This window comes from Daphnia carinata, chromosome 10, assembly GCF_022539665.2.
Source record: "Daphnia carinata strain CSIRO-1 chromosome 10, CSIRO_AGI_Dcar_HiC_V3, whole genome shotgun sequence".
In the NCBI taxonomy this organism is placed as follows: Eukaryota; Metazoa; Arthropoda; class Branchiopoda; order Diplostraca; family Daphniidae; genus Daphnia; species Daphnia carinata.
The window spans coordinates 8,345,084-8,368,488 of record NC_081340.1 but is presented as its reverse complement, the minus strand read 5'-3'; the positions used below and the strand labels follow the sequence as shown (position 1 = coordinate 8,368,488).

The 23,405-nt window shown below is 36.6% G+C and overlaps 2 protein-coding genes and 4 long non-coding RNA genes across 10 annotated transcripts; 1 reads left to right on the top strand and 5 right to left on the bottom strand.

Moving 5' to 3' along the window:
- Positions 1-1,481: 1,481 nt before the first annotated feature.
- Positions 1,482-3,536, bottom strand: LOC130701557 (uncharacterized). Of its 2 annotated transcripts, XR_009004103.2 has the most exons (9): positions 3,363-3,536; positions 3,191-3,287; positions 2,662-2,794; positions 2,517-2,591; positions 2,362-2,454; positions 2,087-2,307; positions 1,926-1,999; positions 1,757-1,860; positions 1,482-1,662 (listed from the first exon to the last, which is right to left on the bottom strand). It is a non-coding gene; the product is annotated as an uncharacterized LOC130701557 (long non-coding RNA). The 2 variants fall into 2 exon arrangements; XR_009004102.2 differs by having other exon boundaries at positions 2,087-2,454.
- A 1,427-nt stretch (positions 3,537-4,963) lies between these two features.
- LOC130701360 (uncharacterized) lies at positions 4,964-9,881 on the bottom strand. Of its 3 annotated transcripts, XR_009004020.2 has the most exons (17): positions 9,494-9,881; positions 9,311-9,430; positions 9,150-9,233; positions 8,864-9,063; positions 8,691-8,764; positions 8,276-8,380; positions 7,719-8,170; positions 7,508-7,612; positions 7,328-7,442; positions 7,032-7,184; positions 6,913-6,929; positions 6,814-6,852; positions 6,526-6,660; positions 6,431-6,460; positions 6,127-6,352; positions 5,880-6,053; positions 4,964-5,800 (listed from the first exon to the last, which is right to left on the bottom strand). It is a non-coding gene; the product is annotated as an uncharacterized LOC130701360 (long non-coding RNA). The 3 variants fall into 3 exon arrangements; XR_009421893.1 differs by having other exon boundaries at positions 6,127-6,460; positions 6,742-6,852; XR_009421892.1 differs by having other exon boundaries at positions 6,127-6,460.
- A 593-nt stretch (positions 9,882-10,474) lies between these two features.
- Positions 10,475-12,696, bottom strand: LOC130701371 (uncharacterized). 2 transcript variants are annotated; one of them, XR_009421902.1, is made up of 8 exons: positions 12,501-12,696; positions 12,335-12,397; positions 11,883-12,262; positions 11,675-11,784; positions 11,455-11,609; positions 11,296-11,379; positions 10,938-11,192; positions 10,475-10,875 (listed from the first exon to the last, which is right to left on the bottom strand). It is a non-coding gene; the product is annotated as an uncharacterized LOC130701371 (long non-coding RNA). The 2 variants fall into 2 exon arrangements; XR_009004039.1 differs by having other exon boundaries at positions 12,335-12,394.
- A 2,387-nt stretch (positions 12,697-15,083) lies between these two features.
- LOC130701361 (uncharacterized) lies at positions 15,084-16,511 on the bottom strand. The gene is made up of 2 exons (XM_059497154.1): positions 15,610-16,511; positions 15,084-15,529 (listed from the first exon to the last, which is right to left on the bottom strand). The coding sequence occupies exons 1-2, from the start codon at positions 15,878-15,880 to the stop codon at positions 15,300-15,302; spliced, it is 501 nt and encodes a 166-aa protein (XP_059353137.1). The 5' UTR covers positions 15,881-16,511; the 3' UTR covers positions 15,084-15,299.
- A 1,482-nt stretch (positions 16,512-17,993) lies between these two features.
- Positions 17,994-21,312, top strand: LOC132088406 (uncharacterized). Its single transcript, XM_059497310.1, has 6 exons — positions 17,994-19,671; positions 19,856-19,989; positions 20,050-20,193; positions 20,254-20,265; positions 20,340-20,488; positions 20,727-21,312. Exons 1-6 carry the CDS (start codon positions 18,126-18,128, stop codon positions 21,310-21,312), a joined length of 2,571 nt encoding a protein of 856 aa, XP_059353293.1. The 5' UTR covers positions 17,994-18,125.
- A 518-nt stretch (positions 21,313-21,830) lies between these two features.
- LOC130701033 (uncharacterized) lies at positions 21,831-22,330 on the bottom strand. The gene is made up of 2 exons (XR_009003936.1): positions 22,091-22,330; positions 21,831-21,981 (listed from the first exon to the last, which is right to left on the bottom strand). It is a non-coding gene; the product is annotated as an uncharacterized LOC130701033 (long non-coding RNA).
- Positions 22,331-23,405: the final 1,075 nt, after the last annotated feature.

The window sequence follows — 23,405 nt, the reverse complement described above, 5'->3', positions numbered from 1 at the left end:
CCGGTAATTATTTTTTTTCAACTTCGCAAAAACTAAAAAATGAACATTAATCTGCCAAACATTTCAAGCATTTTGATCACATATGAAATGGTGTAGTGGCTTCATTCGTGCTTGTTTTCTTATTTTACTGTTGGTTGATGGCGCGAATTGATATACTTATGACACTACTTCGTTAACAGAGACTACTAGCATTATGTATCACGCTAATGGGAAGGTACACCTGTTAAATATAGATCATAGCATGAAGATATACCTCGTGCTATTATTAGAACCTTATCATGTACGGCCATCTGATGTACAGTCAGGTTTAAAAATAAGCCCGACTTAAAAAATAAGCCCGACTTTTTCTTATTTTACGTTACGCTGTAGCGTATTAGCACGCTACAGGAAATCACGTAATACTGATAGCTCTGAGGTAGAGCGTCTGACTACGGGAATGGAAAGTCAAGAGTTCGAGTCACGTCTGGATCCTATGTGCCAGCGGATTAAGTTACGATTCCCACTGTAGACAATATTTCTTTGTCCAAAAAATGAATCACTCTATTGTAATTATAGGTGACATGCCGAGACGGAAATATTAAATTGCGTTGGGACGCACAACAATATTATTACAAGTGCAAATAGATTTCCTTCAAAAGACGTGGAAAAATAGTTAACTCATTTACAAGACTCATGGCTCTATGGTTGAGCATCGGCGTCGCACGCCAGAAATCAAGGGTTCAATCCCCTAAAGAGTCAAAATGAAATAAAAACAGTAAATATAACTCAAAATGAACTCAAATACAATGCATGTATACTATTCAATATCATCAATGCACTAAAAGTTGTAGAATCTCCATGAAGTGAGATTAAAGTGCATCGTTCCGTAAACAATGAAGTCGTCTAACAACGAAATATTCTCCTATAATTGAGAACAGTAAAAATTGAAAGTATAACGTCAATGAAATGACATTGCAACATACATAAGTAAATATTCATACATCAATTGTGCATTACCTGTATGGTACAATGAAAATTGAAAGTATTCCGAAGCTTTACAACCAAATAAGTAACACAGCAAACAAAGTCAATAAACAAATTAAAATTTACTAAAACTTTGTTTAAAATAGTTTTTTTATTGACAATTCTCTGCACATTAGAATTATTTTTGCAACTTTAAAAAGGCACAATAGCCCTTTCAAAAGTTGCCGTCAACCCAGGCAGGGGGAGACACTGCCTTGTTGACCCACCGGGGAGATTACCCGGTGATTGGCTAAGAGAAGCCGGAAGAAGAGCCGAAGATTTGGAACATTTTTACTGGAGCGATTAACCTTTAGTTCGGATTTGCGGGTAGCCACGTCGCCCTCCGTGAACACATCATCGGACTAAGCGGACCCCCACGTCCCCTTTCCGGCCAGAGCCCTCCAAACCTCGGTATATGTTATTTTTATATATACCGTACAGTAGGGGCATGACCCCCTACGGGCTTATTACGAGTCAAGGGGAAACGGGGCTACGGAAAGGAAGGGAGCCCAGATATGCACTTCAATTTTTGAATTTTAAATACCGTTTGGGGAATATGAATAAAGTGTAGAAATTCCATGTCTTCCATCCAATAATCTCAGGTTATTCAACATCTTGCCCCAAACCAAGAACATGTACAGAGCCAGTGTTACTTTTCACCTTTATTAAAAAAACAACAACAAACATTAACTATTGAACAGAAAATTATGTAGGTTAGATACAGCTAGCAAAAAAATGCTTCATGTTTACTTACAAGTCCCTTTCTACAAAGATGAATTTAGGCTTTGAAAGGTTATTTCAAACAGCAACTTCAGAAAAACATTCCGACTCTTAATCACAAAATAAATCCAAGTTTCCCTGTGCCATAGAAAAGTTCTCGTGTTTAATTAGAATGTTAACGCAATTCTAGATAAATCTCCTACCACGTTGGAAATGACTTTTTTCCATCAGGCTGGTGCCAACATCAGTTCATTAAATATAGCATATCAAACAAAACCTGGAAACAAAGCAGAACTTTTCAAGAAGCTATTAATGGTGTGGTATGCTGCACAACAGGGGTTCACCAAGTACTTGTGCTTTTTACCTTTAGAAATCAACTTCACATTGGTAACCATCTTAAGGGGAAAAACAATTGTGACAATATGGCACACTTGGCGATATCCTGGGATTCGGCAAAACATTTCCAATTCGCGAGGCAACCATTATTATGGCAACCAAACTCGATGTAGCCCCCTGACAACGAACAAATTGACAGTTCAGTAGAGTACTCAGTAACAAGCAATTCCTCCGCTAGATGTCTTCCAACTATAGATGCTTAAAAAAATAAAAAAATTTTGGTTTCTTGGTCACAAAAAATACTTGTTGCAAATGTGTTCGTTTTTGATTCTGTAAGTGTAAATGGAGTCAATGTCAAGTGTTCCATGGCTATAAGGATAGGAGGTATTCAAAGTCCTGAAATAAATGGTTTATAACATTAACCTAGAGAAAAAAGTTAATAGAATGGGCAACATTACCAACCAATCACCAGACAAGGGAAAAAATTCTTCGAAGCAACTACAAAGCTACATGGCTGCCAATATGTACTGCTCCTATTTATGATAACAACGTATAAAAGGTAGTAACAGCAAACGGTTTTATTGCTGTTGTTTCTAACCTAACCTTAAAATGCAAACCTCCCCTTTTCTTTTCGAAGAAGATGGAATTTTCTATCCTACTTGTTTCTGTCATGGACTGTGGGGTCCACCGTTACAAAGCTCTACATCAGCAAAAATCTCTTCTCAGTGCTCAGGATCTGCAAATGTTGTGAATGAAAAATTTTTTATTCAAAATAATTTAAAAAATAGTTGTAACACAAAGCATTGTTGAACAACTTGCATAAGAAAGGAAATGAACCACAATGTTTGTCTGCACAATCCTGACATGATTGAAATGACAAGCTTTGTTTATTTCATTAATTCTAATTTTTAAAAAAGTACAAAGCCCGACTGCATGGTTGAGCAGTTTGGCTTGATGCCTTTTTTAAAAAGCAAGAAGGTAGCAATAACCATTTTCTCAATGTGGCTTTGTGCTTACTTTTAAGGACACGAGTTACCGTCCATGATAGCAAGCAAATAAACTCTTCTCGCGTTCATGGTATTAGATGAAAATAATGACAAAGAATAATGCAATACTGGAAGAATGATATTACCACACATTTATGATCCTTCATAATGGCCATCTGGCATGGAGATGAGAGAACAGAGGCCAAGGCACCACAATGTCTTGTTCACAACTTGTGACATTTTCTAAAATTTAGAAAGAAACAAACAATGACTCAGCTGAAAAGAATTACTTCTTATAGTTTCTTCTTAATAACGTACCATTCATTTTGTAATTTGAAAAGGAGTTTCAAATATCGTTAGGTATTCTCAAATTAAAGTTTCTTGTGCTGGTGAACTTTATCAATGTTTTCTTGGCGAAACATTCACTCAAGCATTACTTTACCATTGCTGCCTCATGTGTCCAATATTTCGCCCGTCAGATGCACGCCACCAGTATCATACACGACAAAGAACTAGCAAATGGCGACTGATGCCGGTTCACAAAACTCAAGCAGCGTTGCAACACATTTCAAAATGGACGTCGAATTCAACTTAAGACTAGGGCTCGGCCCCGATCGTCTTTGATCGGGGCAAACCGCGGTTTTCATTAAAAAATCGTTAAACCGTCGGTTTCACACGCACAGGAAGATACTATGCAAAAACCAAATTAAAACAAAGAGATGGCTGGTTGTCTTTCGGGTTTACAATGGTAAGTTTCGTATTGTTGGGTTACGTAGGGAATGTTGGTGTAGTTATAATGAACAATCAAAGTTGTTTCACAGATTGGATGGGAAAATGGAAAAGATGTGTCCCTAGCTAACCCCACCAACAAGTAGGTTCACGTCACTGCAAATACAGAGAAGGAAATTCAAAAGTTATTTAAAATTGAATAAATATTTTACCATCAGAATGATATTGCAACACATAGCTCTAGGAGATACTTATTCTACGAAAAATTTATCCCATTGTACAGTAGATCTTGACTTAAACGTAACGCGAATGCCATCACCTAAAATTACAAAACTTAGATTACATGCCAGCATAACAAAAATGCTGTAAGCTTACATGTGGTAAACATTGAATTTATACTGACAGACGACCCATCTAACAGTATAGCCATCTACTGGTAAGGTATCCAATTCTATTTCACTCAACGCCTCCCGATGTTCAAGAAGCTAGGGCTTGAAAATAAGCCCGACAAAATATATAAGCCCGACACCATGAGGAATGTATTGCTTCTTCTTATGTAAAACACTGCAACAAGTGTGACTAGTGAATCCAAATCCCATCAGCTATGTTGGCATTGAATCTATATCACTTTTGGCCTCAAGGTATATCTTGTATTAAATTTTGTCTTTGACAGTAGCGTAAGAAGAGGAAATTGTTGTGAAACTATCTTGAGCGGAGCCAAATATTCCAATGCTGATGCATGGGAGCTCAGCCTATGAAATGATAATACTACCTGTTCCAGCTAGTAAGCCATGTTGTCATTTGAAAAAACAAACAGGTACACACATACAATTGGCTGAAATATTGATTTCTTCAAATTTATTTTAACACCAGGTAACGGCAAGAGGAGTAGGAGAAAACAACACTGAAAGGACACAGCTGGTAGTTTTAAGCTTAATTATGAATATTGCCTGCTGATATCGTTGGCCGTGTCTAAAATTTTTTGTTAGTAAACAATAACGAAACATTACTTTAAACATGCATGGTCCTTAGCCGAGTCTAGAAAGGTTCAACTGAATATCGTACCAATAGATGGCGATACTGTTTGGCGGACACTTTCTGAAAATATTCTTGAAGTTTAATTGTTAATTTCTCGCGAAATTAAAATACAGCGATTTTATTCCGATAGTTTATTTATCTTTTCACTTCCATGTTGTCCATTTACAGATGAATTAATTTCAATTCTTGGGCAATAATAGCAAATGCTGCGTGGATTGGACCTGGAAAAGACAGGGTAATAAGTAAATTAGCTATATATATCTAGGTGATAATTAAATTAACTACCGCCTTTTCATACAAATTAATGAAATACATCCAACCTCAATATGTTTAACTTACCAATATTTGTTAATTTTCAACATAACCTGCATATACAATGCTATTATTATAATTCAATTATACTTTTACCTGCACATTTTGTATGGTTTTTTGCGATTCAATTTCGCGATGCTTACATTTACCTATTGCATGAAACAAACATGTGGTACATGGGTCAGGATAACTGATGTTAACGTTCATTATCCTTAAATCTTCCCCAACTCACCTTTAGCCTACAAAAGTCAGGGACTTCACTAAGTTGACCCAACTTCCTATTCAAACCTTACCCCCATGCAAGTTAGGATTGATTAGCACAACCTACCCCAATCTACCGAACAAATAAATTTCATATTTACATCATACTACCCTCCATCACCCCCTCCACACTCATCTCTGTGTAATTTTTTCTAGAACTTAAAAGCCAATAACTCCACACATTTATAAAAAAAAAACAAATATTAGAACAGATAAGAAGTAACAAAGCAAAATCGCTGAGAAGCGTGCTCAACCATCCTGCTGCGAGAATACAATCCGGAATTGGAAGCGTAAGATGCATATTGCAACATTCGGAAGTTGCGCGGCTGTACTCTTTCGTCGCCTTATTCACGTCCACTCTTTCCACTCAATACATCCATTTCGCAATTCCCTAAATCATGATCGATCACCAACAGCTAGAAAAATTCGTTTTACAAAAAAAAGTTATTTAATTTACCAGACTTCATTCCAGTTATACATACTCAAATTACATACCCTTTCAGTTTTTTTGCTCCAATATCCCGGGGAGGAGACTCACTGAACGACCACTTCCATCAACAACAACCGAGTGGACAACCTTCGTCCAATTTGTCCACAATCCAATTTGCAACGGCCGAAGCTCACCATTCGAAGAAATCCTCCGTTCACAGCGTTCCTTCCAAATAATTCCTAACGAAAAAAAAAACAAAACAAAACAAAAAAGAAAACAACCTGGGTGATAGAATGCTTTACATTTATTTACCTGTTTTTCCGAAGTTTCATTTTATTCTGCTTTTCCATTATTCAACATGACCCACGTACCCACCTATTTTTGGATTACTCCAAAATACGCCAACCGAATTAATCTCCAGTCTCTTCAACTTCAGTGCGCAAGGAAGCAAATCCAGGTTTATCGCCGGACTGCGAATAGATTAAATACATTGACCTGCAAATGTATTATCCCACGTCACTGTTTCAGGAATCAGGTCCTAGATATGGTGCTTAATTTAACTTATTTGATCGTCATTGACATTTATCAAAATGTTTATCTGTTAACTCTTCCATACTTTTTAAAAAGCCATGTCGACTTTTATTGCCTATTTAGAACAAGTCAAGAAGAACATTATTGGAATTTTTGTTTCAATGAACTTCAAATTGTTACCCTTTGGATAAGTGGTTCAAATCATCTACGTTGACTAGTTGTTGGAGATTTCATGAGCTACAGGTTAGGTGACCTGGACTTGCTACACTGTTCATCTCTATACTGAGGAAACTGTGGCATTCTGCATTTCTTTTCCTATGATAATTTCGTAAAGTTAGTAAAAATTTACTGAACAATTGAAAGATTTCTGAAGCTGACAAAATAAAGTTTTTATACAATCTGACAGTTGTATGAGATCAAATACTCAAGATGAGTGGTTAGCACTTAGCAGCCAGTCACACAGCTCACCAGTTTCTGCAGATTTGCAGTAACAATCATCACACTTTCCTTACAAAAAAAAAACCTATATTAATCGTCAACCAAGTAATTTAAATTAAATCATTTTACCTGTTGACATTAGATCACTTCTCATGTGTTTCCAACAGAAAGATAACAGTATAAAAAATTAGGGGAAAAAAAATTTGTCATGGAAGATTTCTTTCTTCGACTGGCAACATGTCAAGTACCTGTGGTATTTGTGAATTTAGTTTTATGTGCCATATATTATGGTGCTGGCCACTTGTACTGGTACACAAGTTCTGCATAAGCAAATGGACCGCTTTGGAGGAACAAGAAATTTCTCAATACATCCTTGTTTATGAAGAAAACGTCTAGTTAAACTAAACGAAAACAAAAGGTTGTTAATATTAATGGCGAAGCAATTGGAGAAAAACACCAATAAAGAGAAAACGAATAATCCCTAAATAAGAGGTAGAGCATCAGAAATTTAAGAATAATGTAAAAACAATTAAATAGGGATTACTTTCAGTTTGAGTGCAAATCCTTTGATGTTTGGTAAAACTTTTTCTCTGGCAGACTGCATCACAATTCGTGAACGGCATAGAACGACCACACCTTTTCACTTTCTTCGTCGATTGCTGGCAATAAGCGCAAACGTATTAATGATCTGGAATGTCTTCGAGTTATTTGTCATTCTACTCACGTCTTCCCTCATTCTTCAGTAACAATGTATTCCACATGTCCGAAACATGGCGAGGTCGGTCCGAATAGCAAGGAGATAGAAAAGGAGTTGCCGATCTGGTTATCCCTTTAATTGAATTTTTTGAAATAGAATTACGAACAAGATATATTTCATTAACATTGGTACTTGACAACTTCTTGGAGGCCATCTCTTTACTTTAACTTTAACTTACCGATAAAAACAAAAATCAATGACAACAATCTGATGCAGTCATTAAAATTAATAGAACCTGAAAATAAAAAATTAACCATTAAGAGTTTATCAGGGATGGTGGCTTTTACGGTGCAACTGCCATTCTGTGAAGAGGTCAATTTCAACATTTCCCTGTGAAACACTGCGAAGATAACATGTGCAATAAAAACACGAGTGCACACCGTAGTAGTTGGTGCTCTACTGAGCTGGCAAGATGAAAATACACAGAGGATTTTCTACTTCTCAAAATTGCCAAGGTTATTCTCTGAGAGACGCCATTGCTAGAACATCAAGCAAATTGAGGGGGATAGGATAGGAATCCATTGTTCAACACCAATAATGGCCTTTATATTTTTCACTCCCACACTCTAAAGCTCTATTCCGAGAAGACGAAAAACGAAGACGTGGCATGTAAAACAGTAGCCAGAAGTGCTGAAATTCAACGTAGGAAATGAAAAAAAAAAAAAAAAAAAAAAAAAAAAAAAAAAAATTATCTTACCCTTCCCTTTCAAACTGACTTATGAATTTGAAACAGACCTGTGCTTCCGAAGTAATGTTATGCTAAACCAAATTAAACTGAGCATTGAAAAACAATGATCGCTGAAAGACTGCTGTGCCAATGTGTTTGTAATTCTGGTCAGCCTGTAATAAAACATAATACTATTATAATAATACCACTAAATATAGAAATGAATATATAGAATATCAATAAAACTAGACATAGCATGACAAATGTCCTGACACTACAATTCCAATATTTCATGTCCCAGCTACATTCAGCGGCTAAAAAGACAATCTATAATAAAAATGGAAAGGTATTGTATAAAAGAATGACTCTCCTGCCCTGCAACCACCATTCTTTACACATCCCTACAACTATTTAAAAGCAAAAAAAAAATCTCACTTGAAAATGAGATGGGGAAGTTTTAACAAAAGAAAACAATATGGTTACCTATATAGTTTCGTCACCGTCATCGCTCGCTCCTAAAATTGTCTCCGCCACTACATTTCGATCCATGTTCGAATCTTGTTGGAAGACAGGGCATCCATAATGACATGTAGAAAACTATAGATTTACTGACCATGTCGATATTCATTGCTTCTAGTTAAGAATTTGAAACAAACCTATGCTTTAGTTCTCTTTTTCTTCACACTTTTCTTCTCTTGGCTTAGCTTGTTTTCAGGATTCTCATTCAATGGTAGACATTTGCTTTCGAATGCTGCAATGAAATTATTACAATAAAGATTTGCTCGGGCTCCCAAGTATTTCCATTGTTTGAAACACCAATCCCTATCAGCAAATACTCAACTTCACCATCCTTCTCCTAATATGATATTTCAGATTTAGTTATAATCACAAGACGGTCAATTTATATTAACATATAAAATTTAGATAAATTTCCATACTAACCTCAGACCGAGAATTTCCCAACAATGTATTCTTAATCGCCCATGACACTGAGCAGAGATGAAGCCTGATTTGACACCTTTTTCCCTTCATTATTTCAGGCATGACAAAAATCACTTGGATTAGAAAGGCTACGGCGGACGGATCCACATTTTTAAGCTCACCTTGCTTATGCTGGATGTTAACTCAGAGAAGAAAACTGCCCTTTTGAATACCATGCTTCATTTTTGTCTGACAAGAGATGGTGTCAGACAGGCCAATGAACGGAAATTATTTGTAGGAATCTACGAGTTAAGTTGTACGTTAATCCTAACCTGTATTAAGATACCGGAATTTTTTTTTCTTACCTCTTGTCTAAAAATTTTGCGCCCAAATGAAAAAAAGCCTTTTTCTTTCTTGTCAGTTAAGCGCCAGAAAATGCCTCATGCTTTGTTGTCATACTTTTCCAAATAAGACGTAATGCGAAACGAAAGCAGTAGCCGGCATTAAACACCTGATTGGCTGTAATCCGGGGTCACCACCTCCTCCATGCCTGGAATGGGCCAATCACGGGATGACAGAGACATTTTCTACACCGGGGCAGTAGCAGGGCTCAGTTCCTGGGTCACACCGATAACCCTGTCGTCATTTTAGAAGATAGCGGATTTAATGGAACCACATTATTAAAAAAAAAAAAAATGCCTTCCGATGATCAGCCAGAACAATGATTGCACTATCGTAAACTATCCATCGGTTGCAATTGGGTTACGTACAGCGACATACAACACGAACGAAACCAGATACAACACAACCAAACAGTAACGCATAACCCGCATAAAACCGTAGCCATGTACTTTAAGTCACATTAATAACCTGTTACTTCTGAATGTAAATAGAAATTCTTAAGCATTGAAAATCTTATCAATACAGTTGAAATATGTATGTCTAATTCTTGTACCTGCAAAACACTATTAACAAGTATTCCCTGCACATGTGTATCTACTTGAAATATCAACTGTTCTGACTTTGAATAACTATTAAATTGTTTAATGTTATGCTAAGCCACATTGTCCTGTTCACTGAAAGATAAGCAAAGTAAGACACCTATGGATCACAAAGCTTCGACAAGGGTAGATAAACACCTAACCTAATCTACAGATAAAAACTAGACACAATGTTTGTGTCCACACAGAGGGATGTTTAATCGTCCAACCAGCCAGATGTCCTGATGCTAAAATTCCAACATGTTCTGTCCCAACTACATTCAGCTGCTAAAATGACAAAAATTAAAGCAATAAAAATAGAAAGGTATTGTATAAAGGAATGGCTCTCATGACCTGCAACCACCATTCTTTACACATCAGTACAGCTATCTAAAAACAAATAAAAATCTCACTTGAAAATGACATAGCAAAATTTCAACAAAACACAAAACAAAGGGTTACCGACATAGTTTCTATACAATGATGAGGTATAAAAGAGATGAAATGATACGTGTGATTCAGCTATTCGCTTCGGCTTCTACAGGACTAACACTGAAAGATACTCGAGCATTTTTGCGAATAGTTTCGTCGAGCAGACGATTTTGGAAGGCAATCAAAGTCTGGGCAGTAACGTAAATGATTCTGACACCCAACAGCATTGCTAATAGCTTTGGATGACGCTACTAAATCTGTCCTTGACCCACACTTTCAACCCAATTTAATGCAAGACGCCTTTCCCTCGGGGTATTTACGTCGAAAGTGTCAAACTGAAAGACCAAAAAGGAAAAATGAGAAAGCAAGAAACTGGGCGATTGCTAGCTGCACATACCGTTCCGTTGAATCACGCATGGACCAAGAACTGCCCACAACTTCAACAATAATCTCGAAATACTCGCTTTTTGCTCGAGAGTTATGATGTTGTCAAACGAGTCACACGCGCACGTACACACACTTCGGATTTCGTCTCCTGCTGGTTGGTGCTTGTCGCCGATACAAAGGTTCCAGCTGTGACGATTTGGCAGGGGATCCATCAATCCTTCAACGCTTCTTTCAGTCGAAATTCCTGGACAAAATCTCACCCACCCTCATGGGATACAAGTACATGTTAACAGTGTTAAAAATGAGTTCGAAATGTATGTTAGGAAAAATTAATACTAACTATAATAAAACTGTTACCCATTGCATACCATTTGTCAGATTTGCCAATCTTTTTTTTGTGAGTAGCTGACGAAAAATTTACTCCAAGTGGCTTCCAAACTGCAGCGGAAAAACTGAAATAAATTATATTCCACTAAACAAAGAGCTGAATTAAATTATAACTAAATTTGTAAAACATAGAATAGTACCATACTAAATGTTAGCTGTGTGAAGAGTAATCACCATTGTGAATATTTGCCACATTACTCTGGTACTTAGTGGTACAGTTCAACTTTGCATCTATTTGCTGTATTTGTTAAGTCTTGTTGCATTTTTGTGAGGATGTTGCACGAAAATAACTGAACTTCAAAGAAGAATTATTTGATTATTTGCACATGGCTTAGGAAATTTTGATAACTAAATACTCACTGCTTTTTCACCCAGCTTGAAGACGATAAGATTCATGGGGCCAACACCACCAGTCTAATAGCTGCTAGATCTAAACGGTTAAAGCCAATTCCACCCATATCTAACAAACCCTAAAGAAGAAAAAATGTTTGGTGACTAAAGCCCCAATGAAGAAAACCTATACAAATACTTGTATTGAAGTGAACAAATATTTCCAATTAAATGATACCTTTATGCCAAATGAGTTTGACCATGAGCTGCCTGCTTAGTATGTTATTGATTCAATCTCTCATTGTCCATTTAGCCACTACATTAAACAAAGCCCAAAACCTAAAAGGAAGAAAAAAAAATTGTGATTTACTAATAATACTACGATGCCAAAAAAGAAAATAAATGTAACAACGAACACATTGCTCAAGAGCATTGTCTAGAATTTCATATCTGCTTTGGTTTTTTCCTATTGGTGAATCAAGCTGCCTTCTTGTGACACATTTAGATTGAAAAACCAAATTCAAGCACATCCCTTTGTCTTTACTTATGATTTATTTCCGCTCAAGGCATCTTCTTGGCAGTAAGATCTTCAAAGCTTCAAACATTCCTTCCAAAATACTGCAGGAACAAATAAACAAATGTATTTTCATCTCAGTGTTCCTCCAGTAAATTGAATTTAAAATTACATACCCTCTTCTTTTTCAACAAGTTGATGGCTTTTAGCCTTTTCATCCATGTCACTGAACCTTGCTTCTTGGCAGACCATCATTATTAAAAAAGAAACACATAAATCTCTCAGTCTTTTCACCAACTTTGGATTTAGTAAACCAGGAATTTTTAAGACGACTACTCTTACATGGTTGACCGGCGAGAACGATTGGCTTGACTACGTGTTCCTCTTCGACAACACCCTGTGTGCTATTCGTTCCTCATTGGATTTGTTACTTTCTTTCGGGAAATACGAGAAGAAAAGAAAATTAAACGATTCCTCTGCAAGTCGGTCCATCATCACTTCGTTTAGAAATATGGATGCTTAACATAGAAAACTTGTTCTGATAACACAAAGAAAACGAACATCACAGCGTTGGGAATCGGGCCTTAAATTTCTATCGTGCCTACTTTTGTATTTTAAATAACTCAAAAACCTTAAGCTCTACGTAAAAACAAACTTCATTTTCATGATTCTTGTTAAATTAACAATCTAAATCATACATAGTTATCTAGCTTTAATGATAATAATTATTTAGGTAAGAGTCAGGCTTGTCGTTTTGTCGGGCCTAACATTTCTAGCGTACCTACTTTTGTTATTTGAAATAACTAAAAAACCATGAAGTCTACATAAAAACAAATTGCATATTCGTGATTCTTGTTAAATTTAGCATCTAAGTCATGTATAGTTATCTAGTTTGATTAATATAAATTTTTTTTTTTTAAATCGGGCTTGTTGTTTTGTCGGGCCTTAAATTTCTAGCGTACCTACTTTTATATTTGAAATAACTAAAGAACCATGAAGTTTACATTAAAAAAAATTTCACATTCGTGATTCTTGTTAAATGTAGCATCTAAGTCATATATAGTTATCTAGTTTGATTAATATAAATTTTTTTAGTAAAAGTAGGGCTTGTTGTTTTGTCGGGCCTTAAATTTCTAGCGTACCTACTTTTATATTTGAAATAACTATAAAACCACGAAGTCTACATAAAAACAAATTTCACATTCGTGATTTTTGTTAAATTTTGCATCTAACTCATGTATAGTTATCTAGTCTTATTGATATTAATTTTTTTGGTAAAAGTCAGGCTTGTCGTTTTGTCGGGCCTTACATTTCTAGCGTACCTACTTTTGTTATTTGAATTAACTAAAGAACCATGAAGTTTACATAAAAACAAATTGCATATTCGTGATTCTTGGTAAATTTAGCATCTAAATCATATATAGTTATCTAGTTTGATTAATATTAATTTTTTTGGTAAAAAATTGGGCTTGTTGTTTTGTCGGGCCTTAAATTTCTAGCGTACCTACTTTTACATTTGAAATAACTAAAGAACCATGAAGTTTACATAAAAACAAATTTCACATTCGTGATTCTTGTTAAATTTAGCATCTAAGTCATATATAGTTATCTAGTTTGATTAATATTAATGTTTTTTGTAAAAGTCGGGCTTGTCGTTTTGTCGGGCCTTACTTTTCTAGCGTACCTACTTTTGTATTTGAAATAACTAGAAAACCATGAAGTTTACAAAAAAACAAATTTCACATTCGTGAATCTTGTTAAATTTAGTATCTTAGTCATATATAGTTATCTAGTTGTATTGATATTATTTATTTTAAGGGAAAAGTCGGGCTTATATTTTCTATCGAACCTACGTTACCTATATACGAATCTAAATCGTATATAGTTATCTAGATTTAAGGTTATTATTTTTTAATAGGAAAATAAATAGAAATTGGGCCTTACAGTTTCATTTGGTAACTAGAGAAATGAATCCATAGGCTTAAACAGGATATTTCCAATGCTGAGGATGTAAAACAAGAAGTTGTTGGCAGAGTGTTTCGATTACTGGGATTGTTAAAGTCACAAAACTTACTGTTGCTTTCTATTTTGTTTGAAAAATTTAGGTGAAGCACGTTTGACTCTCCTATTGGTTTAAATATCACTTCACCTATTATACTGGATTGCTAAACGTAATATTGTTGTCGCAACAGACAGTAGGAGATTCCTTATTGCTATCGTCTGCTTCGTCAAAGTTTCTGTCCACTGTAAGTTTTTTTGCCTTTGCTGAAGTTAAATCCAGTTCCAATGAGTCTGAGTCAGCATAAGACAACTAATTTGCTTGTTTGCAAGGCATGAAACTTTAATCCTCATTCTGCTGTCTGATTTATAAATGTGTATGGTGAACAACGTTGTTGAAATTTAGGTCAGCGTAGATAATGAATTTGATTTGCTGAATCCGTCTACTGATATTTCTTACAATTTTCAGGAATGTCATATTGAAATCTTTTAACAATCCCTGGTACAATTTCAATTTTATTAATTTAAGGTGGCTTCAATTATTTTCCCAAGTTTACCTCTCCTTCTAATTGTGTTCATAAATGTTTTCACAGTTTCATGTTATTGTTCCTATTTAAGCACTGTCACGTAGATTTCCACTATCAGAATTCTGGTCAGTATTTCACGATCTACAATCTCAAAACATGAATAAAAATTAATCTACAATTTACCACTTCATAAAAAATACCTCTGTGCCTAAGGCTCACTCTTTAGTAGTACTTTCGGAGTAAGCAAGAAATAAATACAAACTTTCTGGCAATCACCGTTTGGCACTTGTTTGCAACGTCATCTCGTCGCATCCCCATAATTATTTCCAAAACACATCTGGAAAAGAAATTTGGATTATTTTGGGAAATTGAACGCAAAGCTCTAAAGTATGCGCAGGATAATCGGACTGTACTGCATTGAGGAATCCATGAACAATATGACTGTATATGGTTAAGCCTGATGTGTCAGTGATATCAGTTTCTTCTTGCTTTTGGTCGAAAAGCCATGAAAGGGCTTTCAATGCGCACGTTTCACCAATAAGAAGAGCTGATATGCGTGCCCGAGGTAACACAAGGTACGATCCAAGAGTTGATGTTGTCAATATCTGAAACCATTTTAGAAATCCCGTGTTACCCAATTGCGAAAAGGCGCTTGGTTACGGCTCGAATGAAATGTTAGGATTTCCATAATCGTACACAGTTCGAATTTCCTATCCGGTACTTCACGTACGAATTGGTAAATGAGTTGAGCTGACTGAATTCTGAGATCGTTATTCCAATTTTCGGTGTCTGCAAGTAATTTAGATATCAGTTTGCTGAAACATTTCGCAAATCGACGATGAAATTCTGTGAAGAAACCAAAAATGCGTTTAATCATACACATTTTCGTGAAAAAAAAATTTATTTTGGTCTGATGAAATACTAACCTGGTTGATTTGTTAGCGCCTCGCAGATGCTTTCGGCTTCTTCGCTGAATTTGTTAAATTCGTTGCACCTCCCCAGAAGAATCAGAGGAAACAAAAGGTGGAAATTTTGATCGTCTGGTTCAATTACAAGTGAAACTTTGCCAATAGTGCGAGCCATAGCACGTTTTACCACCGGGCTGCTCTCAGACCAGAATATTTCCAGTTGAGGTGCAATATTTGGAATAGTATGAGGTGAGTAAATCATCACAGGCTCAAGAGCTTTAATACTCATTAATCATACTTTCATTGGTTGACTTCTGACATTTTGCATGAGTGGTTCAACAAGAAAATCAGCTTGCAATCTAAAATACTTGTTTCTTACAGACAATGCTACAATGATTTCACAGGCTTCTTTGACAACTTCTCCAAAGCGATCCCTGACTATCAGTTTTACCAACTGCATCAACTTATCCAAATTTTCAAGGTAGATTGGCTGTACACTTTGGTTGAGTATGGCTGCAAGATTGACTCTGGCAAATGTCAAGCGAATTTCTTCAGAGGGCTCCACCTCAAAGCGATCAACAGAAACATTGAATATGGCATGAAATTGTGTGCTACTAATGCTTCCATGGGTAGTGAGCGCGTGTAGAATTACGGAAGCAGAGTCTCTCAGCCTGTCAACTTTACCACTGGATGCGACTTTAATAAGTGGATCAAACAGATCATACAGTAATTGTTTGTCGATTTGTCGTTTTTCTGCTCGTTTCGTGAGATCAAGCAAAGCTGCTCGTCTTGTCGATTTGTCTTCGCTTTCAAGTTGTTTGAAGACTACATCCTTTTCAATTTCCATCTTTTTCTGCTACGAATTTTGGCTTGATGATTAGATCAACGGCAAAATATATGGATTGTCTTAAACATTGTCAAGACAAAAGAGTTTTTGCACGTACTTTTCAGTTAGACTGATTTTCAGACGAAAAAAAAACCAAAATCATCGTTGCTAAGCAACCCTGCCATTCCCAACCTTTCTTAAACAGCCGTCAATTAATGGCATTTTAGAACGTAAAACATTTGGATGAAACTAGTATAATAAATCTTTCACATGAAACATAGTATTTAATGATTTAGCTGAACTGGTTTCAAATGCTAAACAAGTTTACCTGACTCATCGAGGTTTATTTATTCGTGGAAACTGCTTTGCAGACAAACAATGGCGGTTAACTAGCAAGAATAGAAAATAAAATGTGTTGTAACTTTTAAGCTGTAACGTAATAATCGTTTAGTAGTTGTAAATTTTCCGTTTAGTAGTAATAAATTGGCCAAAGCGTACTGGGACGCCATCCCTGCTATTACCCACCTTTCCAAGTTTTAGATGTTCCTGACCATCGGTTGTGGTAATTAAATTACTATAGGAACGTCTGTTTATTCCAACCCGAATTCAACATCATCGAAACAAATGACAACTTAAGGCCGCCATTGTGAGATCAAGATATTAGGATGGCATATCAGCAATTGGCCACTGACGAACATAATAAAGGATCAGATTACCGAATCCTTGTAATCTCTGGACAGTGAGTGTTGAACGGAAATGTATATTTGGGCCCGGAAGCAAGCACATCATCTTTACTGTTGACGACTTTCTCGTTAACAGTCTGACCGGAAACTTGGTCTGGGATGAAAAACAAACGACAAAACATGACATTTGGAAAAAGAATTGCACAAATATTCATTCTCAAATTCAAGACAAATCAAATCATTATAGCACAACGGTTCCTGTAAGATTAAAAAACAACGTAATAAAAGTCAAAACACAGAAAAACTATCCAAACGCGAGGATGTTACAGACGTTCAAACGGAACAGGCTGGTAACTTTAAGCGGACAGTACATTTAGACTGATTATGATTATCAGTAGGTGATATCGCGACCTGACAATCAGATGAATTCTGAACATTTATCGTCTATCCACAGAGGGTAGTGACGACATTTCAGTCATTTCAAGTATCGAATCAAGAACATCCGTGAAAACGACGTGAATCTATTTGCCGAGAAGGTAAAAGGTAAGTTTAAGCATTCAATTCATTTTTTGATAACAAGAGCTATAAGAAAAATTACAATTGTCTTACTTGCCCATTGCACTTTGTGGGGATTAATAATTAAATACTCTTGTATGTATGACTGTGTGAGAGGAACTAACCGTTGACGTCCAATGTTAGTGACCGACACCCCCATTCCATTAGATTGTCGGCTTTGATAAGAATTGCGCAATGAAAATTTGGTTGTGATGTCATGCGAATGGCATTTCATGACGTCATTTCATAGATTAAAGAATTTCGTGATAATTAACTGAGTACGTGTTTTTGTTATCCGAAACAGATTTTGAGTTGATCTTTGCTACTGCCTCTGCACTGTTATTATTGTAACACTAAGCTGGAAATCCGGGGAACAAAAGCAACCCAAATCATTTGAAATTGTTGATCATCATAAATCAGCACTGGGAGATCAATTTACGGCACAACTGTACCAAGAACGTTACTGGAAAATGGATGCTGATCCAATCCGACAGGCTGCCGATGACGACATATTCGAGTTTGCAGCCGTCCTCATGCAGAACAAAACCATCGGGGACTGTCATGATGTCTTAGAGAGAATTACAAATGAATCTGTGAACGCAAGAGACTATCAGGGTTACACTCGTCTCGAATGGGCCAGCGCGTTTTCCAGACATGATTTTCGTAACTATCTAATGAAAAAAGGAGCTACGTTACCAGACAATCAATTCCATCGCAACGTCCTATTCATCAGGCTCCAGTACGTCGATGAAAACTTGAACGAAACACCGGACACTTTGTCTCCCGAAACAATTGATTTTAGAGGCACTAATGCAATGAACGACACGGCCTTGCATTTGGCCTTGTACGGATCCAAATGGGACATGGTAAAAATGATTCTCGAACACAACACAAATGAAGATCTCAATACGGTCAATTCTTCGGACGAAATGCCGCTGCACCTGGCCGCAAAATCCAAATGCGGAATAAGGATTTTTGAGCAAATTGTACGACGAACAACGAGGGCTAACATCGGCGCATTCGACGCATACGGTTATACTGCACTCCACTGGGCGGCCAACGAAGGATCGGCGAAGAAGATCAAATTGCTGTTGGATAAAGAAGCGGATGTTAACGCTCGCGACAAAGGCAACGGAAATACAGCTCTCCATTTAGCGTTAATGAAGAAATCAAAAACTGCCGCTGAGGAATTGCTGGAATGTTGCAAAGTGGACGTGAACCTGAAGGAACAACGAAGCTGGACAGCACTTCATCAGGCTGCAGCATGGAGCAATGTTCCAGCTGATTTGCTCCAGAAGATTTTTCAGAAATCTTCAGACGTTAACGCAAAGACAATATTGGGAAGAACTGCTCTGCATTTGGCAGTGCGCAAGAGATCACTTACTGCCACGAGAGAACTTTTGAGCTGTGGAAACGGTCAGAATGGCCAACTTGTGGACGTCAACGTTGGCGATGGCCACGGTAAAACAGCTCTGCATTACGCGACCGAATGGCAAGACATTCCAGTCGATCTATTCAGAAATATTCTCCGAAAATCAGCTAATGTAAACGTCGTTGAGAAAGTAGAAGAAGCTACGGCTCTTCATTTCGCACTGGAAAAACAATCGATCATTGCAACGACGTGTCTACTGGAACATGCGGACGTCAGCCTGGACATCAAGAACAAAAAACATTTCGTCCCACTTCATTATGCTGCCCAGTGGCGCGACATTCCACAGCCTGTTTTCAACGCGATCCTAGAAAGAACAATTGATTTAAACTCCAAAGAGAAAACAGGGGGATTTACGGCTCTTCACTTAGCGATCGACGCTAAATCGGAAACTGCGATTATTCAACTGCTCAAACATGAAAATGTGGACGTCAATATCGAGGACAGCCATAAGCGAACAGCGACTCATCTGATGGACTCGTGGCCGGATGTGCCACCCGATTTGCGCTTACTTTTAGACATTCGACTTCAAAGATTGAACGCTACTCTCGATCCTGAACAGCCAATTGGCCACGACTTGTCTGTTGGTGGGTTGAAATGATTTTTTCTTGTTATGTGATACATTTCTTGTACTACGCACTGCGATTCAGTTTTCTAGCAAAGAAATAATGCAAAGCTACGTGTTGTCTACGTTGTCCAGAATCCTTCGAAATGTGCCACAACACACACGATTGTTTCTTTTTTAACAAAGAGTCAATTGCTCTATCACAGAGACGAACGGCAAATTACGCAACGACGACGCGAATAACGAAGGGGAAGTCAATTACATCGCAAGGCACGCACCTTACGAAAGGAAAATATTGGCAGAGTTCATCAATCAAACGGAACCCCCGATCAAAACAATAGTACAACATTTCATGCACGTCTAACAATCACGTAAATGATTGTCAATTTGTTCTGTTCAGATTGCTGTAAAAGAAAACGAATTACGCCAACGACGTGCTCATTACCAGCTAAATGAACAAAGATTTGAAATCCCGCCTGATCGTGAATATTCGTTTGACCAATACCTTTCCTTCAGCAGACTCAGTTTGATTCTCCTATTCCTTGTATCGCTTGCTGGAATCATTTTCGTTCAACAGAACTAACACATACATGTCTAAAACTAGAGAAAGATAAGAGTTAGTCTACACCTGCTGAAGCATTCGCTGGGAAAAAGGGTTAAATTTCTAATGTAAAAATGTTAATATGTCAGTATCAAGTGTTATCCTGTCGACAGACTCAACCTTCTAATTTCCCTGGCAACATGATAGTCCAGCATCCCATTTCAATGTCAGATGACTCTCCGGTAGTTGTCACTGCCAATGATGCCCACTGGATAATAATAATCACGTTAAACTATGTGTACCTGCAGTTGTTTTGAAGGGTGTGACACCAACCAATTTTGCTCTTCTTTCTCCTTCTTAAGATCCCCAAGCTCCTGAAGAAGAAATCTTTGGCAACAACAAGCCAATAAGAGCCAAACATTTGGGAATAGTGACCAGCACTTCAGCAAGGACATCTAGAAGAGTAAACGTCGTCCCATTTGTATGCCCTTTTAAAAATATTGAAGCAATATGAATGAATGAATTTTTGTTTTTAGAATAGATGAATCACCAACCGTTGAAAAACGGGTGGAGGTCACGTTGTCGCGTTTAGAGGAAACCAACACTGCCAGGCAATTTGATAAGGCAACTATTTTGGCCAAAGAACTCGCAGCCATGAAAAGGGCACCAACTTTTCAATCACTATCCAAGCAAGTGCGGACTACAGAATATGACGTTACTCTACCTATACCTCCTCCTGTTATTAATAAACCCATGGCCGCTCCGAGATCTGTCCTTCCTGTCTTTGCTGCCGTCGTGATTGTACAAAAACAATCCGATCCAATCGTTTCAGCTCCATCCACTGTCAACGAAGCGACAGCAGCGCCTCTTCCGGCAAAGCGATTGTCCGATTTGTCGTCACTTTTACCTTTGCCGAGGAAAACTATCAAGGAAAAAACACAAAACAATCAAGAAGAAACGGTGACGAAAGAACAAGTTACCGTCGATGTCAACCAGAAAACTGAAACGGAGATGACAACGTTGGTTTTCCAGAAGAAGCCATTTATCGGCGTGATGGAGAAGAACGCCAAAAGAACGCAGAGTTGCATCGTTGACGAAACATCTAAATGTGACAACCTGTGAAGAGATATCAACTATATCTTATTAGATAAATGGCATTAGACCAACATGTTATTGTAATTGAATTTGATTCTGTACACTTTTCACCTGTAAAGTAAAAAAATGTAGTGACAATTAACTTGATACAATTTGTAATCACAAACATCAAAGACTACCCCACTTGTAACAGCCTGTTCCATTATCAGTCTTTTATTCAGCCACCAATACTTCTTTTCTCAATGGATTCAGTTCATGCGTAATTGGTTCTTCAAGAATAACGAATTTGAATGGTTGAATACCTCTAAATGTGTTTGTTACTATTTTCTGGAATGTAACATCGAAGGTTTTCAACAATCCCTGGCACAAATTTTGTTTTAATAGGTGAACTGACTTTAAGGTAGCTTCAATTATTTTACCATGTTGATCTCTCTTTCTAATTGTGTTCACCAGTGTTTTCACAGTTAGGAGTTATTTGATCTATTTCGGTGCTGTCACATAGATTTCCACTCAGATAACTGGTCAACATTCCACGGTCTACTATATAAGAAAAAATTTATTTACAATTAACCAATTGATCAAAAATACTTTTTTGCCTGAAGCTTGCACTACAGGAGTAAGTTGGTAGCACTGCAACAACCGACGTCTCAACAGTCAACGTCTTCTGTCCAACACACTTCCAACCCAATGATATTTCTATCCAAATAAAAATTATTTACCAATAAATTTCTAAAACATAAGAAACTTTCTGGTAATGACCTTTTGAACAACTAAATTCTTGCTACATATTATATTTCATTAATACCTGTTCTGACCTTACATCTTTTCTGCAGGTAATGGAGAATTTTTGGGGGCAGTTCTTCCTTCTGTTATTCTCTTCATTCACACTCAAACTGTTAGAAACATTAGTGGTCTATGATTACTCCTTTTGTTCTAGTCTGAAAACAAAAGTAGTTATATTGCCAATATATGTTCATGCTATAACTTTCTGCCGTGGCATAATTGCGTCACATCACACCTGCAAGCCGCAACGTACTGTCCGATCCCGCTGTTCTTACACGACTGTCATGCCGAACTGCACTGGTCTGCCGATACATAGTGGCCCGCCGACGTACTGGCGCCACGGGATTTCTATCCTACCAACTTTTATATTTTAAATTACTCAAAAACAATAAACTACGGAAAAACAAAATCCATATTCGTGATTCTTGTAAAATTTCAAATCTAAATCATGTATAATTATCTAGATTCATTGATATTAATTTTTTAAAGTAAAAGTCAGAATCCGGCCTTAAATTTCTATCGTACCTAGACAAAATTTAAAATAACTGAAAAGCCATAAAGTCTACATAAAACAAATTTCATATTCGTGATTCTTGTTAAATTTAACATCTAAATCATATATAGTTGTCTAGTTTTATTGATATTAACGATTTAAGTAAAAATCGGGCTTGGTGTTTTGTCGGGCCTGAAATTTCTATCGTACCTACTTACATATTCGAAATAACTGAAAACCATGAAGTCTACATCAAAACAAATTTCATATTCGAGATTCTTGTTAAATTTAGCATCTAAGTCATATATACCTATCTAGTTTTATGAAACTTTTTAGGTAAAACTCGAGCGTGCTCTTTTGTCGGGCTTAAAGCCCTAAATTTCTATCGCACCTACAATTAAAATTGAAATAGCTCAAAAACCATGAAGTCTAGATAAAAACAAATTTCATATTCGTGATTCTTGTTAAATTTAGCATTTAAATCATATATAGTTATCAAGTTTTATGAATACTAACTTTTTAAGTAGGCATCTGGAATCGGGCCTTAAATTTCTATCGTACCTACTTTTATATTTGAAAAAACTCAAAAATCATGAAGTCTATATAAAAACAAATTTCATATTCGTGATTTTTGTCAAATTTAGCATCTAAATCATATATAGTTATCAAGTTTTATGAATATTAACTTTTTAATTAGACATCTGGAATCGGGCCTTAAATTTCTATCGTACCTACAATTAAAATTGAAATAACTTAAAAAACATGAAGTTCTATATAAAAACAAATTGCATACTCGTGATTTTTTCAAATTTCAAATCTAAGTCATATATAATTATCTAGTTTC